The sequence below is a fragment of the Phocoena phocoena genome, chromosome 8 (assembly GCF_963924675.1).
Source record: "Phocoena phocoena chromosome 8, mPhoPho1.1, whole genome shotgun sequence".
NCBI classification, from domain to species: domain Eukaryota; kingdom Metazoa; phylum Chordata; class Mammalia; order Artiodactyla; family Phocoenidae; genus Phocoena; species Phocoena phocoena.
In genome coordinates, this window is record NC_089226.1 from 31118307 (window position 1) to 31131391 (window position 13085).

A 13085-nucleotide genomic window follows, 5' to 3' on the forward strand; every position below is an offset into this window, starting at 1 on the left:
TTTTTCATTATTCCCCTTCACACATTTTTCACTTCAATAAAAAATTAACCCTTTGCCATTTTACATATAGACTAAATTTTCTTGACTCTGTATGGTTGTTTATCCCGTTCCTGGATTTTCCTCTATGTCCAAATCATTTCAGGCTTCACTTATTTGTGGCTTTACCTTGGGCTTTTTCTAAACTAAACAGCTTTCCTTCTGCATATTTCCTGTACAGCTTCTTTCTTTATTTCTTATAAAATCTTATGCAGAGGTCATCTCCTCTACTAGATTATACCCTTTTCTCCTGTATTCATTCTTTCATTCTGTCATCTCATCCTTCCTTCTTTCCTATTTTTAAGTAGTTAATTTGGTCACTTTTTTTCTATATTTCTCTTTTAAATATTATCTCCAAATCTACAGTCTTACTTTGTTTATTCTGAAGCATTTAAGACTCAGACACTTGAGAAATTAATGAATAGCTAAAAGAATGATATATCAGCTGGAGGTAGCAACGATCATGATCATTGCTAATGATCATCTGATTAGTCATGGAGAATCATGATAAACAGGAAGACAAAAGTGAAAAGTTATGAAACAGAATGTTACTTGGACTAACTGCCTGCTTTTGAATCTAAGTTTGGATCAGATTTAAGTTTACTTCTAGACCTCTGATCCCTGGAGGTTAGATTTACAAAAGCACTCATTCTGACCCTTGTATATATTTCACCATATGACAAATGATTGTTCTGTGGAACAGTCATTTTCCTTCCTGTGCAGAAAAAGCCCATTTTTTTCCCCTAGTGTTCATAACTCCCCTCTACATTTGATGCATTGGGTTAGCCAAAAATTTCGACAGAAAAACCCGAACGAACTTTTTGGCCAAGCCAATATTTACTCTTTCTTACTCTTTTTCCTTCTTTTTTTCCTTATTTCCCTTTCCCTTTCTCTTTCCCTCCCCTCTTCCTTCCTCCATTTTGTCTTTCCTTCCTCTTTCCTTCCTTCCTCTTCCCTCCCTTCCTTCCTCCACTCAGTTACTCTGTAATTTGCCTATTCTTTTGCATTAATCTGTTCCCTTTTAAAATTTAATCCACAAAATTCAAACTATCTCATTCATTGTCAGAAAACTCCTTGATTCCAGTCTTAGTTTGGGTGTTCAATAGATATAGGAGTAAGGATTTTAAATATATAAGTCTTTTATTTATTCTCTTATTAGAGAGACAAGATGATAGCTTGAAACTTTTTCTATGAAAATAAAATAAATCAGTTATTAGGGTATTTAGTAAATATGACATGTAAGATCTGGGAATTTAGATATGCATCATTTGTGAAATTTTTGACTTTTCATTTACCTCTTTGACTTTTGCTGTGAGCCTTTCATTCATAATTAATATATTAATTAATTCTCTACCCAATTTTGAGGTTCCTGCTGTATGCAAGGCCCCACCCTAAGTATTAGGAGTACAGAAATAAATGGGAAACAGTCCCTACCCTCAAGAATTTACAGTAATATGGGGAGGCAGATAAGTAAACCATTACACTACAGTTCAGTATGAAAAATCAGGCAGGTACAGATACTGTTAAGAAATAAGTAATGAACTCTTCTTGGGGCTCAAGGAACACCTTTCAGAGAAGTCTGTTTTAAAAGATGACAAAGTTCTGCATTGGAAAACTTGTGTTTTTCTCAGGAAAAATATGGCCTCTTTTGTCAATCACTTTTGAACAGTTGGGAAAATAAACATAAAATCTGTCGTTTCCCTCTAAATTTAAAAAATGTTTTATAAATTATGCTAGCAGAGAAAATTTACAAAGAAAAACCCTTAACTTAGAAGGAATTGACAATTGTGGATGTCACAGCTCTTCTGCTTTTAATTTCTCACTACCTTTTCTGCCTGACTTCATTGTTTCTTCCTGGAATTTGTATCTGGTGCAAGCCCTTACCACTCCAACCCCCTTAGCTTCCCTGACATCAGTGTAAACAAGTATTTTACCTTTATCTCAGTCAAAATGAAACAAGACACTAAGGAATATAGAACTCTAGTTTTGAGTGTCTTTGAACAGAATCTAGCCTAAAAATGGATGCTTAAATGTACCATATAACACCCTGCCAAGTGGTCATTAGGCATCTGGAAACCTACAGCTACAGGTTACAACCACTGAGGAATTCTATTACATCTTCTATAAATATTGAGTGAAACATCTCCAATATTTCTTTAAAAAATGCACAAAAATTAAAGCAAAAAAGGAAAATGCAAAAGGGATGCAAGTGGGAGAAATCAAAACGTACACTTATTAAATGTTCATTGAATGCACATTTTTGTTCATCATTTTATTTAATTCTCACTCCCAGGATATTCTGCTCTTTAGTAAACAAATAGGCAAGCAAACAAAGAAAAAAATAAAGTGTGGTGATAAATAAAAGTTTGTGCACTTAGTAAATGTTTAATAAGTGTAAGTTTTTCTTCCTCCCACTTGCATCCCTTTTGAATTTCTTTTTTAATTTATTTTTCTAAGGATATAGGAAGTGAGGTTGGTGGGGAGATAGGTGGGTGGCAGGTGGCAGGAGGATTGTATGTAAAGTGTTTAACAAAGTTTCTTCCTCTAGGAAGGTTTAGGGTCTTCCTTACAAGCACTTATTTCACACAAGTGATGTGAGTTGACAGTTGACAAAGAAAAAGAAAGAAAAGGTAGGAAAGGGAAGGGAAGGAAAAGAAAAAGGAGGCCAGACCAGCGGACGCTGTGCCGGCGGTTGCAAAAGGATCCCTAGCGCTGCAGCTTCGGGAGGCGGCCCTCCCGAGAGCGGCGGCTGAGGAGACACCCAGCCCTCACTCCCAGCTCCCGGGCCGCTCGGCTCCCCGCGCTCTAGGGCCGACGGAGAGGGAAGCGGCGGAACAGTTTGAGGCTGGGGGCCCGCGGGCGCGGCCTCGTGCCGCGGGGAGGGAGGCTGGGGGGCCGGGGCCGGGGCCGCGCCCCGGAGCGCGTCCGAGGCCGGGGCCGGGGCGCGGCGACTCCCTGTGCGGCTCCAGGGGCTCGGGGACCCCGGCAGGGCGCTGGCGGGGCCATGGCAGCCGGGAGCATCACCACGCTGCCCGCCCTGCCGGAGGACGGCGGCAGCGGCGCCTTTCCGCCCAGCCACTTCAAGGACCCGAAGCGGCTGTACTGCAAAAACGGGGGCTTCTTCCTGCGCATCCACCCCGACGGCCGAGTGGACGGGGTCCGCGAGAAGAGCGACCCTCATGTCAAACTACAACTTCGAGCAGAAGAGAGAGGGGTTGTGTCTATCAAAGGAGTGTGTGCGAACCGTTACCTTGCTATGAAGGAAGATGGAAGATTACTGGCTTCTAAATGTGTTACAGACGAGTGTTTCTTTTTTGAACGACTGGAATCTAATAACTACAATACTTACCGGTCAAGGAAATACTCCAGTTGGTATGTGGCACTGAAGCGAACTGGGCAGTGTAAACTTGGACCCAAAACAGGACCTGGGCAGAAAGCTATACTTTTTCTTCCAATGTCTGCTAAGAGCTGATCTTAATGGCAGCATCTGATCTCATTTCATATACCTCATGAAAGAAGAGGTATATTTTAGAAATTTGTTGATGAAAGGAAAAGAAAAATGTATACAGCTATCTGCTCAGTTTACGTAACTGGTCAGATAACCTTTTATCTAACAGTAAAATATTTAACCATTGCCTTAGTAAAACAACAACAACAAAAATTCCTGGAAAATGCATAGACTTCCACTTTTTATATAGAATTTGCCTTTATCCAGTGAAGCTTACTTACAGCTACAATCTTTTTCATACATTTGCTTCATTTGAAAAGAGGCTTTTAAAATGTGCATACGTACAAACAAGTTTTCTTCACGGAAATCATAGACATTAGAAAATTTGAGTCAGATATTTAGTTAACCCAAATGTCCACTACTTCTTATAATACGGCACACATTAATCTACAGGTACAATTTAAACATTTTAAAACCATGTAAATATAAATCTAATCCATGCCTGTCATAGTTTTATAACTGTCTGGCAGTTCCTTGTGATAGATTTTATAGAACAAGCCTGTGTAAACTGCTGGAAGTTCTTCCATGGTCAGATCAATCTTGTCAAACCCTTCTCTGTATCCGTACAGCAGCAGCCTAGCAACTCTGCTGGTGATCGGAGTTGTATTTTCAGTCTTGACTAGGTCGCTGAGATCCATCCACTCACACCTTAAGCATTCACGCTGGCAAAAATTTATGGTGAATGAATATGGCTTTAGGCGGCAGATAATATACATATCTGACTTTCCAAAAGCTCCAGGATGGGTGTGCTGTTGCCGAATACTCAGGAGGGACCTGAATTCTGACTTTATACCAGTCTCTTCAAAAACTTCTCGAACTGCTGTATCTCCTACATAGAAGAAAATGTACAAATCAATAAGGATCACATTTTTAGGAATGTAATCATCAAAGATTTTCAAGAAGCATTTTCTAAATGCTCAAAAAGCACAACTTTACCCTAAGAAAATAAAGTTTTCAATGTAAACTCTTTGCCTTACTGGACATCCTGAAGTACCGAAGTATTTTCTTACCAATGTATATCTAAGAAGCTTTTGAAATACTGAATATTTCTTTGGCTGCTACTTGCAGGCTTACCCACTTATATATATATATATTTTAGGAGTCACATTTTAAAAAATTCTTCCTGCTTTATTTCCCCAGAGGCGAAAACATAGGTTGCAAAGCTGCAGTTAATATTCCTACGTATTTTTTCATTATTATCCTGTTCCTGATTACCCATCAAAACTGCCTAAATTTATAAACATCAGAATTGAGAAAAAGTGATCCACTCTTCTTTATAAAAGTCTGGAGAGCTACAGAAGGTACTGAACTATGAAATGATTCAACTCTCCCCTGGTCTCTGCTGGGACTGTCAAGCCTCTGAAGTCATAGAGCTGTGAGTGGAATCCCACCATGGTTAATTTTTGGCATTTTCTTTGTTTCCTGCATTTCAAAGAACTTGGATTCATTCCTCCAACAGCAAAATGCTGTAGTCATTTCATCAGAAGTTTTCAAAAAACTTGCAATTTACAGAATTTTATAATACAACTAGGGTTTTCACATTTTATAAGGTTGATTTTTCAATAATATGCAAATTTCTGGGACAGGATTTTTATTGCCTATAACTTATTTTTGTGGCTGCTTTTTCTAAATACCCAGATGAAACTCCTACATGGGATTTCTCTAATTTTATCATGCTCTGTCATTGTCTCCCAAAGTGTTTTATGAGAAGCCCCTAAAAAAGCTGCCTTCCTTGCCTATTTGCTGGGAAGCTTCACAATTGCCACAGGTACAAATTTTTGTTCAACTACCCTTTAATGCCTCCATTTTCTTGTTTGTCAAATTGTCAATTATATTTGTCTTCTTAGTAGTCCTACTAGTGAGGAATAGGCAAGGAAGATCAAGTCGTTGAAAGAAAAAAAAATGTCTCAAATGTTTTTTCTGATAAACAGCTCTGGAAATATGCACAGGAAAAGTGTTTAATATATAAGACGTTTGTCTGCCATACTTGAATTATATGTGGACCTCCCTTATAATTGAGATTTGCCTTAGGTCAAATATGGTTAGAAATTATATTTTTAAACTGAAAACATAAAAGAAGAATTTATATGTTAAGAAAAGGAAAACTTGCCTTACTAAGAAAGCTAATTTTTAGTAGTATACATGTTTGTTATTAAATTTGTTAAAGATTGTGGCAGTAGTCTTAAATTTTACATGTCATTTGCTGATCTGACTTAATTGTTTAAATGTTTATTTTTATTCTTTAAACACTTTGAAAGATGACCATGGGGGTCTTGTTTAGCTTTTAGCAACACTAATCAAGAGTTTGGCATTTAGTTCCTGAGTCTGGCCTGTTGGTGTGTTATGGAAGCACAGGACAGGGCTGGTGAGCGAAATCTGCCCTGCTCAGCAGTCACCACAGCAGTTGATTCAAAATTGGTGCTGCCTGGGTAGTTTGATCCGTTTAATTTGAATCCATGATATTGACTAGACTAAAAACTGAATGGGCAAATAAGCGCTTTTGTATCTAGAAGAACCCCTTCCATCTTAAGATTGAAATCTCTTCTCCAAAGATTTTACCATGAATTTTTCTATCTAGGTAAAGTGCTTTATTCTCGTGTACCTTTATTATTTTAATGTACTGTAAGCTAAATTGAAATAACTGTTTTATAGGTTTGAAGAACATAGGAAAAACCAAGAGGGTTTTGTTTTTATTTTTGCTGGTTGAAAGATATGTTTAAAAACGTCATAGTGCTTTGTTTAGTTAAAGGACAGTAATGAAATGGAATTTATATTTGTTATTTCTATTTTCTAATATTTAATAGGATTAGATTGAAATAAAAGGAAAAACTGTGCAGAATATGGGTTTTTCTGGTGTTTGTTTCCCTCTGACTCTGGTACACTGATGAATTCTGATCAGACCCCCCTGCTTTAAAGACCTTTGGCTATGCAGGGATGCTCTTCCTGTCAGTGGTAATGAGATTTTTTTTCAGTAAGGCAGCTTCTCCATTTTTAACCTTGTACATGTATTGTACTCTTAGGGTATTATATTATATGAAAACCTAAGGATTGCATTCTATTTTGTATACGCCCCCTTAATGTTTTTCCTTTTTTTTTTTAAGCACTACGGACAATAGTGCTTCATTTACCTAGTAGTATCAAAGAATGAATGATTCCAAACAAATGTGCTTCTCAGTTAACTACTGTTTACTGCTTAAGAGCCAATATGAATGTTTGCACATTTGTGATGGCAGTATACCTAAAGTATATTACATACTTTCCTAAAAACAGAGCTTAAAGAAAATAATTTAAATAATTCCTGGATGATCTGGCTTCATCATTAAGAATAATCTATTATTGTACTGTTACAAAATAAAAATGCCCTCTATACATAATCTTCCAGATCTCTACTGTCAGTTATCATTTCTAGCTGCTTTCAGGGTTTTATCAGTTCTGAGGCAAAACTTCAATTTATACTACGCCTAGGTAGTGTGGTGAATGCCAATTGCTGCTTTTTTCTTTCTTCCACATGGTGAGGTGTATATACAATCTCTGAATAGGTGGGTTGTTGTGACAACCACAAACACACAAAAAAAGTAGTGAATTCCTAATAATATGGACTTGAAGTGTTCTGGAGTACACTCAAACCTACAATTATACACATTTGGCTTGGAAATGTGTTTCTCCATTTAAATATATCTGAAACTCAGACTATCCATAAAAACTCAAATGAGAAAAGTCAATTCATTTGAGAAGGCAAGACTCAGAAGAGGAAGCTACACAAACCTTCTCCTGTAGACTGCTGTTTGCCCAGTATCAACTGGATGAGGATGTAAAACATAAACTTAACTTGTTCACATGATGTCATATCACATAAGGATAGTGTGAGATAATCAGGAGCTCTAGAATAAATACCTTTCTCTTTCAACACTTGCACCACTACAAAATCCCTTTTATTTCAACAGAAGGCCTAGCAAACTCTAAGCAAAAGGTCAGTAAGTACCTAAAAAACAAAATTTGCTATGGATATATCTGAATGTAGTGAATTTACTTATAGGATATTAGGAGTTGATTCTATACTATGTATACGGCATTTTTAATTTGTGGAACATTAAAAAAAATCGTTTCAAGTATATATATATATATATATATTTAAAATACTTAAAAAATACTTAAAAATAATTTAGGACATTGCCTTCATATAAATGATGGCTAAAGAGACTAGGGGACATACATATTGAGGAAAAAGTCATAGACAAATAATACTGATATGAAATGAGTTGATTTATTATGATAGGGACTGCACTTGACCCAATGGTTTAAGGAATAGGTAGGAAAACTCAGTTTCTATTCTTTCCTTCCTGTAAAATCCTGACATAATGAGCTCAGTAAATTGTTTTAGGAAGTTATCTCTCATTTCAGACTTTCTCATTTGAGACATTTTACTATGCTTTGGCTTTCTGACTATCCAAAATAAACAGTAGATAAAATTTTCATAAACAGAAGAATTATGTCACCACTGTTCTATAATTGACTTTATAAATAATTCTTATTTCACAATTCATTTAAAAGTTACTCTTCATCCTTGTGTGATAGAATGCTCAAGAATTTGTTTTATCATAGTTTAATTCCAAAAATTTTAGTTATATTCAAAATAACCCTTAATGCTAAACTTGACTGATGTACATCCAAAGCTTCTCATTTTCAAGCAAATTAATCTAGAAGCAGTCCTAAGCAGAAAAACAGGTGTTATGCTCCTAATGGTATTATTTATAACAATGAAATAAGTTGTAATATTAGAAGTTTTGCTGCTAATTTTATATCATCCCTGAAGTAACTTCACTGAAATTTTCTGACTTAGCCTAAACCAATTAGAAAAGTTAAAATCTTATTCTCAGCTCTACAGCAAGAAAGTAAACATATGAATTTCCTCAACATTTTCAAGTCAATTAAAGATATGTAATATACACACCAATATCTTCTCCAGGCTCTGACAGGCCTCCTGGAAACTTCCACATATTTTTCAACTGCCGTATAAAATCAGAAAATAAAGTTAACATACCTTTTATTCACAAACACACACGGATGCCACAAAATTTACTCATAATTAGTCAAGGTGGTTGAGAATTTATTTTTTGGTTAATTATACGCAAATTTTTTTCAGTTTCCTTCCTCACGCCTCCCTTTTTTTTAGGGATAACTGGTGACTTGGGAAAACTTGTCCCACCTTTTTCTTCAGGAACTAGAAGTGGTTTTGTTTGGTTAATGTGATAAGTTCTGTATGAGTGCCAGCTCCACATAATATTAAATGGCGGAAATCTCCCAGAGACCTCCATCTTAACACCAGCACCCAGCTTCACTCAATGACCAGCAAGCCACGGTGCTGGACAACCTATGCCAAACAACTAGCAAAACAGGAACACAACACCACCCATTAGCAGAGAGGCTGCCTAAAATCATAATAAGGCCACAGACACCCCAAAACACACCACCAGACGTGAACCTGCCCACTAGAGAGACAAGATCCAGCCTCATCCAGCACAACACAGGCACTAGTCCCCTCCACCAGGAAGCCTACACAACCCACTGAAACCTTAGCCACTGGGGACAGTCACCAAAAACAACGGGAACTACGAACGTGCAGCCGGCAAAAAGGAGACCCCAAACACAGTAAGATAAGCAAAATGAGAAGACAGAAAAACACACAGCAGATGAAGGAGCAAGATAAAAACCTACCAGACCTAACAAATGAAGAGGAAATAGGCAGTCTACCTAAAAAAGAATTCAGAATAATGATAGTAAGGATGATCCGAAATCTTGGAAATAGAATGGACAAAATGCAAGATTCAGTTAACAAGGACCTAGAAGAAATAAAGATGAAACAAGCAACGATGAACAACGCAATAAATGAAATTAAAAGTACTCTAGATGGGATTAATAGCAGAATAACTGAGGCAGAAGAACGGGTAAGTGACCTTGAAGATAAAATAGTGGAAATAACTACTGCAGAGCAGAATAAAGAAAAAAGAATGAAAAGAACTGAGGACAGTCTCAGAGACCTCTGGGACAACATGAAACGCACCAACATTCGAATTATAGGGGTTCCAGAGAAGAAGAGAAAAAGAAAGGGACTGAGAAAATATTTGAAGAGATTATAGTTGAAAACTTCCCTAATATGGGAAAGGAAATAGTTAATCAAGTCCAGGAAGCACAGAGAGTCCCATACAGGATAAATACAAGGAGAAATACGCCAAGACACATATTAATCAAACTGTCAAAAATTAAATACAAAGAAAGCATATTAAAAGCAGCAAGGGAAAAACAACAAATAACACACAAGGGAATCCCCATAAGGTTAACAGCTGATCTCTCAGCAGAAACCCTACAAGCCAGAAGGGAGTGGCAGGACATACTGAAAGTGATGAAGGAGAAAAAACTGCAACCAAGAATACTCTACCCAGCAAGGATCTCATTCAGATTTGATGGAGAAATTAAAACCTTTACAGACAAGCAAAAGCTGAGAGAGTTCAGCACCACCAAACCAGCTTTACAACAAATGCTAAAAGAAATTCTCTAGACAAGAAACACAAGAGAAGGAAAAGACCTATAATAACGAACCAAAAACAATTTAGAAAATGAGAATAGGAACATACATATCGATAATTACCTTAAATGTAAGTGGACTAAATGCTCCCACCAAAAGACACAGATTGGCTGAATGGATACAAAAACAAGACCCTTATATATGCTGTCTACAAGAGACCCACTTCAGACCTAGAGACACATACAGACTGAAAGTAAGGGGATGGAAAAAGATATTCCATGCAAATGGAAACCAAAAGAAAGCTGGAGTAGTAATTCTCATATCAGACAAAATAGACTTTAAAATAAGGACTATTAAAAGAGACAAAGAAGGACACTACATAATGATCAAGGGATTGATCCAATAAGAAGATATAAAAATTGTAAATATTTATGCACCCAACATAAGGAGCACCTCAATACATAAGGCAAATACTAACAGCCATAAAAGGGGAGATCGACAGTAACACATTCATAGTAGGGGACTTTAACACCCCACTTTCACCCATGGACAGATCATCCAAAATGAAAATAAATAAGGAAACACAAGCTTTAAATGATACATTAAACAAGATGGACTTAATTGATATTTATAGGACACTCCTTCCAAAAACAACAGAATACACATTTTTCTCAAGTGCTCATGGAACATTCTCCAGGATAGATCATATCTTGGGTCACAAATCAAGCCTTGGTAAATTTAAGAAAATTGAAATTGTATCAAGTATCTTTTCTGACCACAATGCCATGAGACTAGATATCAATTAAAGGAAAAGATCTGTAAAAAAATACAAACACATGAAGGCTAAACAATACACTACTTAATAATGAAGTGATCACTGAAGAAATCAAAGAGGAAATAAAAAATACCTAGAAACAAATGACAATGGAGACAAAACGACCCAAAATCTATGGGATGCAGCAAAAGCAGTTCTAAGGGGGAAGTTTATAGCAATACAAGCCCACCTTAAGAAGCAGGAAACATCTCGAATAAACAACCTAACCTCGCACCTCAAGCAATTAGAGAAAGAAGAACAAAAAAACCCCAAAGCTAGCAGAAGGAAAGAAATCATAAAAATCGGATCAGAAATAAATGAAAAAGGAATGAAGGAAACGATAGCAAAGATCAATAAAACTAAAAGCTGGTTCTTTGAGAAGATAAACAAAATAGATAAACCACTAGCCAGACTCATCAAGAAAAAAAGGGAGAAGACTCAAATCAATAGAATTAGAAATGAAAAAGGAGAAGTAACAACTGACACTGCAGAAATAAAAAAAATCATGAGAGATTACTACAAGCAACTCTATGCCAATAAAATGGACAACCTGGAAGAAATGGACAAATTCTTAGAAATGCACAACCTGCCAAGACTGAATCAGGAAGAAATAGAAAATATGAACAGACCAATCACAAGCACTGAAATTGAAACTGTGATTAAAAATCTTCCAACAAACAAAAGCCCAGGACCAGATGGCTTCACAGGTGAATTCTACCAAACGTTTAGAGAAGAGCTAACACCTATCCTTCTCAAACTCTTCCAAAATATAGCAGAGGGAGGAACACTCCCAAATTCCTTCTACGAGGCCACCATCACCTTGATACCAAAACCAGACAAGGATGTCACAAAGAAAGAAAACTACAGGCCAGTATCACTGATGAGCATAGATGCAAAAATCCTCAACAAAATACTAGCAAACAGAATCCAACAGCATATTGAAAGGATCATACACCATGATCAAGTGGGGTTTATTCTAGGAATGCAAGGATTCTTCAATATACGCAAATCTATCAATGTGATACACCATATTAACAAACTGAAGGAGAAAAACCATATGATCATCTCAATAGATGCAGAGAAAGCTTTCGAAAAAATTCAACACCCATTTATGATAAAAACCCTGCAGAAAGTAGGCATAGAGGGAACTTTCCTCAACATAATAAAGGCCATATATGACAAGCCCACAGCAAACATCATCCTCAATGGTGAAAAACTGAAAGCATTTCCACTAAGATCAGGAACAAGACAAGGTTGCCCACTCTCACCACTCTTATTCAACATAGTTTTGGAAGTTTCAGCCACAGCAATCAGAGAAGAAAAGGAAATAAAAGGAATCCAAATCAGAAAAGAAGAAGTCAAGCTGTCACTGTTTTCAGATGACATGATACTATACATAGAGAATCCTAAAGATGCTACCAGAAAACTACTAGAGCTAATCAATGAATTTGGTAAAGTAGCAGGATACAAAATTAATGCACAGAAATCTCTGGCATTCCTATATACTAATGATGAAAAATCTGAAAGTGAAATCAAGAAAACACTCCCATTTACCATTGCAACAAAAAGAACAAAATATCTAGGAATAAACCTTCCTAAGGAGACGAAAGACCTGTATGCAGAAAATTATAAGACACTGATGAAAGAAATTAAAGATGATACAAATAGATGGAGAGATATACCATGTTCTTGGATGGGAAGAATCAACATTGTGAAAATGACTCTACTACCCAAAGCAATCTACAGATTCAATGCAATCCCTATCAAACTACCACTGGCAATTTTCACAGAACTAGAACAAAAAATTTCGCAATTTGTATGGAAACACAAAAGACCCCGAATAGCCAAAGCAATCTTTAGAACGAAAAAAGGAGCTGGAGGAATCAGGCTCCCTGACTTCAGACTATACTACAAAGCTACAGTAATCAAGACAGTATGGTACTGGCACAGAAACAGAAAGATAGATCAATGGAACAGGATAGAAAGCCCAGAGATAAACCCACGCACATATGGACACCTTATCTTTGATAAAGGTGGCAGGAAAGTACAGTGGAGAAAGGACAGCCTCTTCAATAAATGGTGCTGGGAAAACTGGACAGGTACATGTAAAAGTATGAGATTAGATCACTCCCTAACACCATACACAAAAATAAGCTCAAAATGTATTAAAGACCTAAATGTAAGGCCAGAAACTATCAAACTCT

The 13085-nt window shown here is 36.7% G+C and overlaps 1 protein-coding gene and 1 pseudogene across 1 annotated transcript; one reads left to right on the forward strand and one right to left on the reverse strand.

The window, feature by feature from the left end:
• Positions 1 to 3040: 3040 nt before the first annotated feature.
• LOC136126757 (fibroblast growth factor 2 pseudogene) lies at positions 3041 to 3508 on the forward strand (annotated as a pseudogene).
• Positions 3509 to 3975: 467 nt separating this feature from the next.
• LOC136127558 (nucleoside diphosphate-linked moiety X motif 6) lies at positions 3976 to 8541 on the reverse strand. Its single transcript, XM_065883111.1, has 2 exons — positions 8496 to 8541; positions 3976 to 4373 (listed from the first exon to the last, which is right to left on the reverse strand). Exons 1-2 carry the CDS (start codon positions 8539 to 8541, stop codon positions 3976 to 3978), a joined length of 444 nt encoding a protein of 147 aa, XP_065739183.1.
• Positions 8542 to 13085: the final 4544 nt, after the last annotated feature.

Excerpts from the sequence above, each read along its gene's own strand:
- LOC136127558 (XM_065883111.1), bottom strand. The coding sequence starts at position 8,541 with ATGTGGAAGTTTCCAGGAGGCCTGTCAGAGCCTGGAGAAGATATTG. Across the intron at positions 4,374-8,495 it reads AGAGCCTGGAGAAGATATTG|GAGATACAGCAGTTCGAGAA; the intron begins GTGTGTATATTA and ends TCTTCTATGTAG.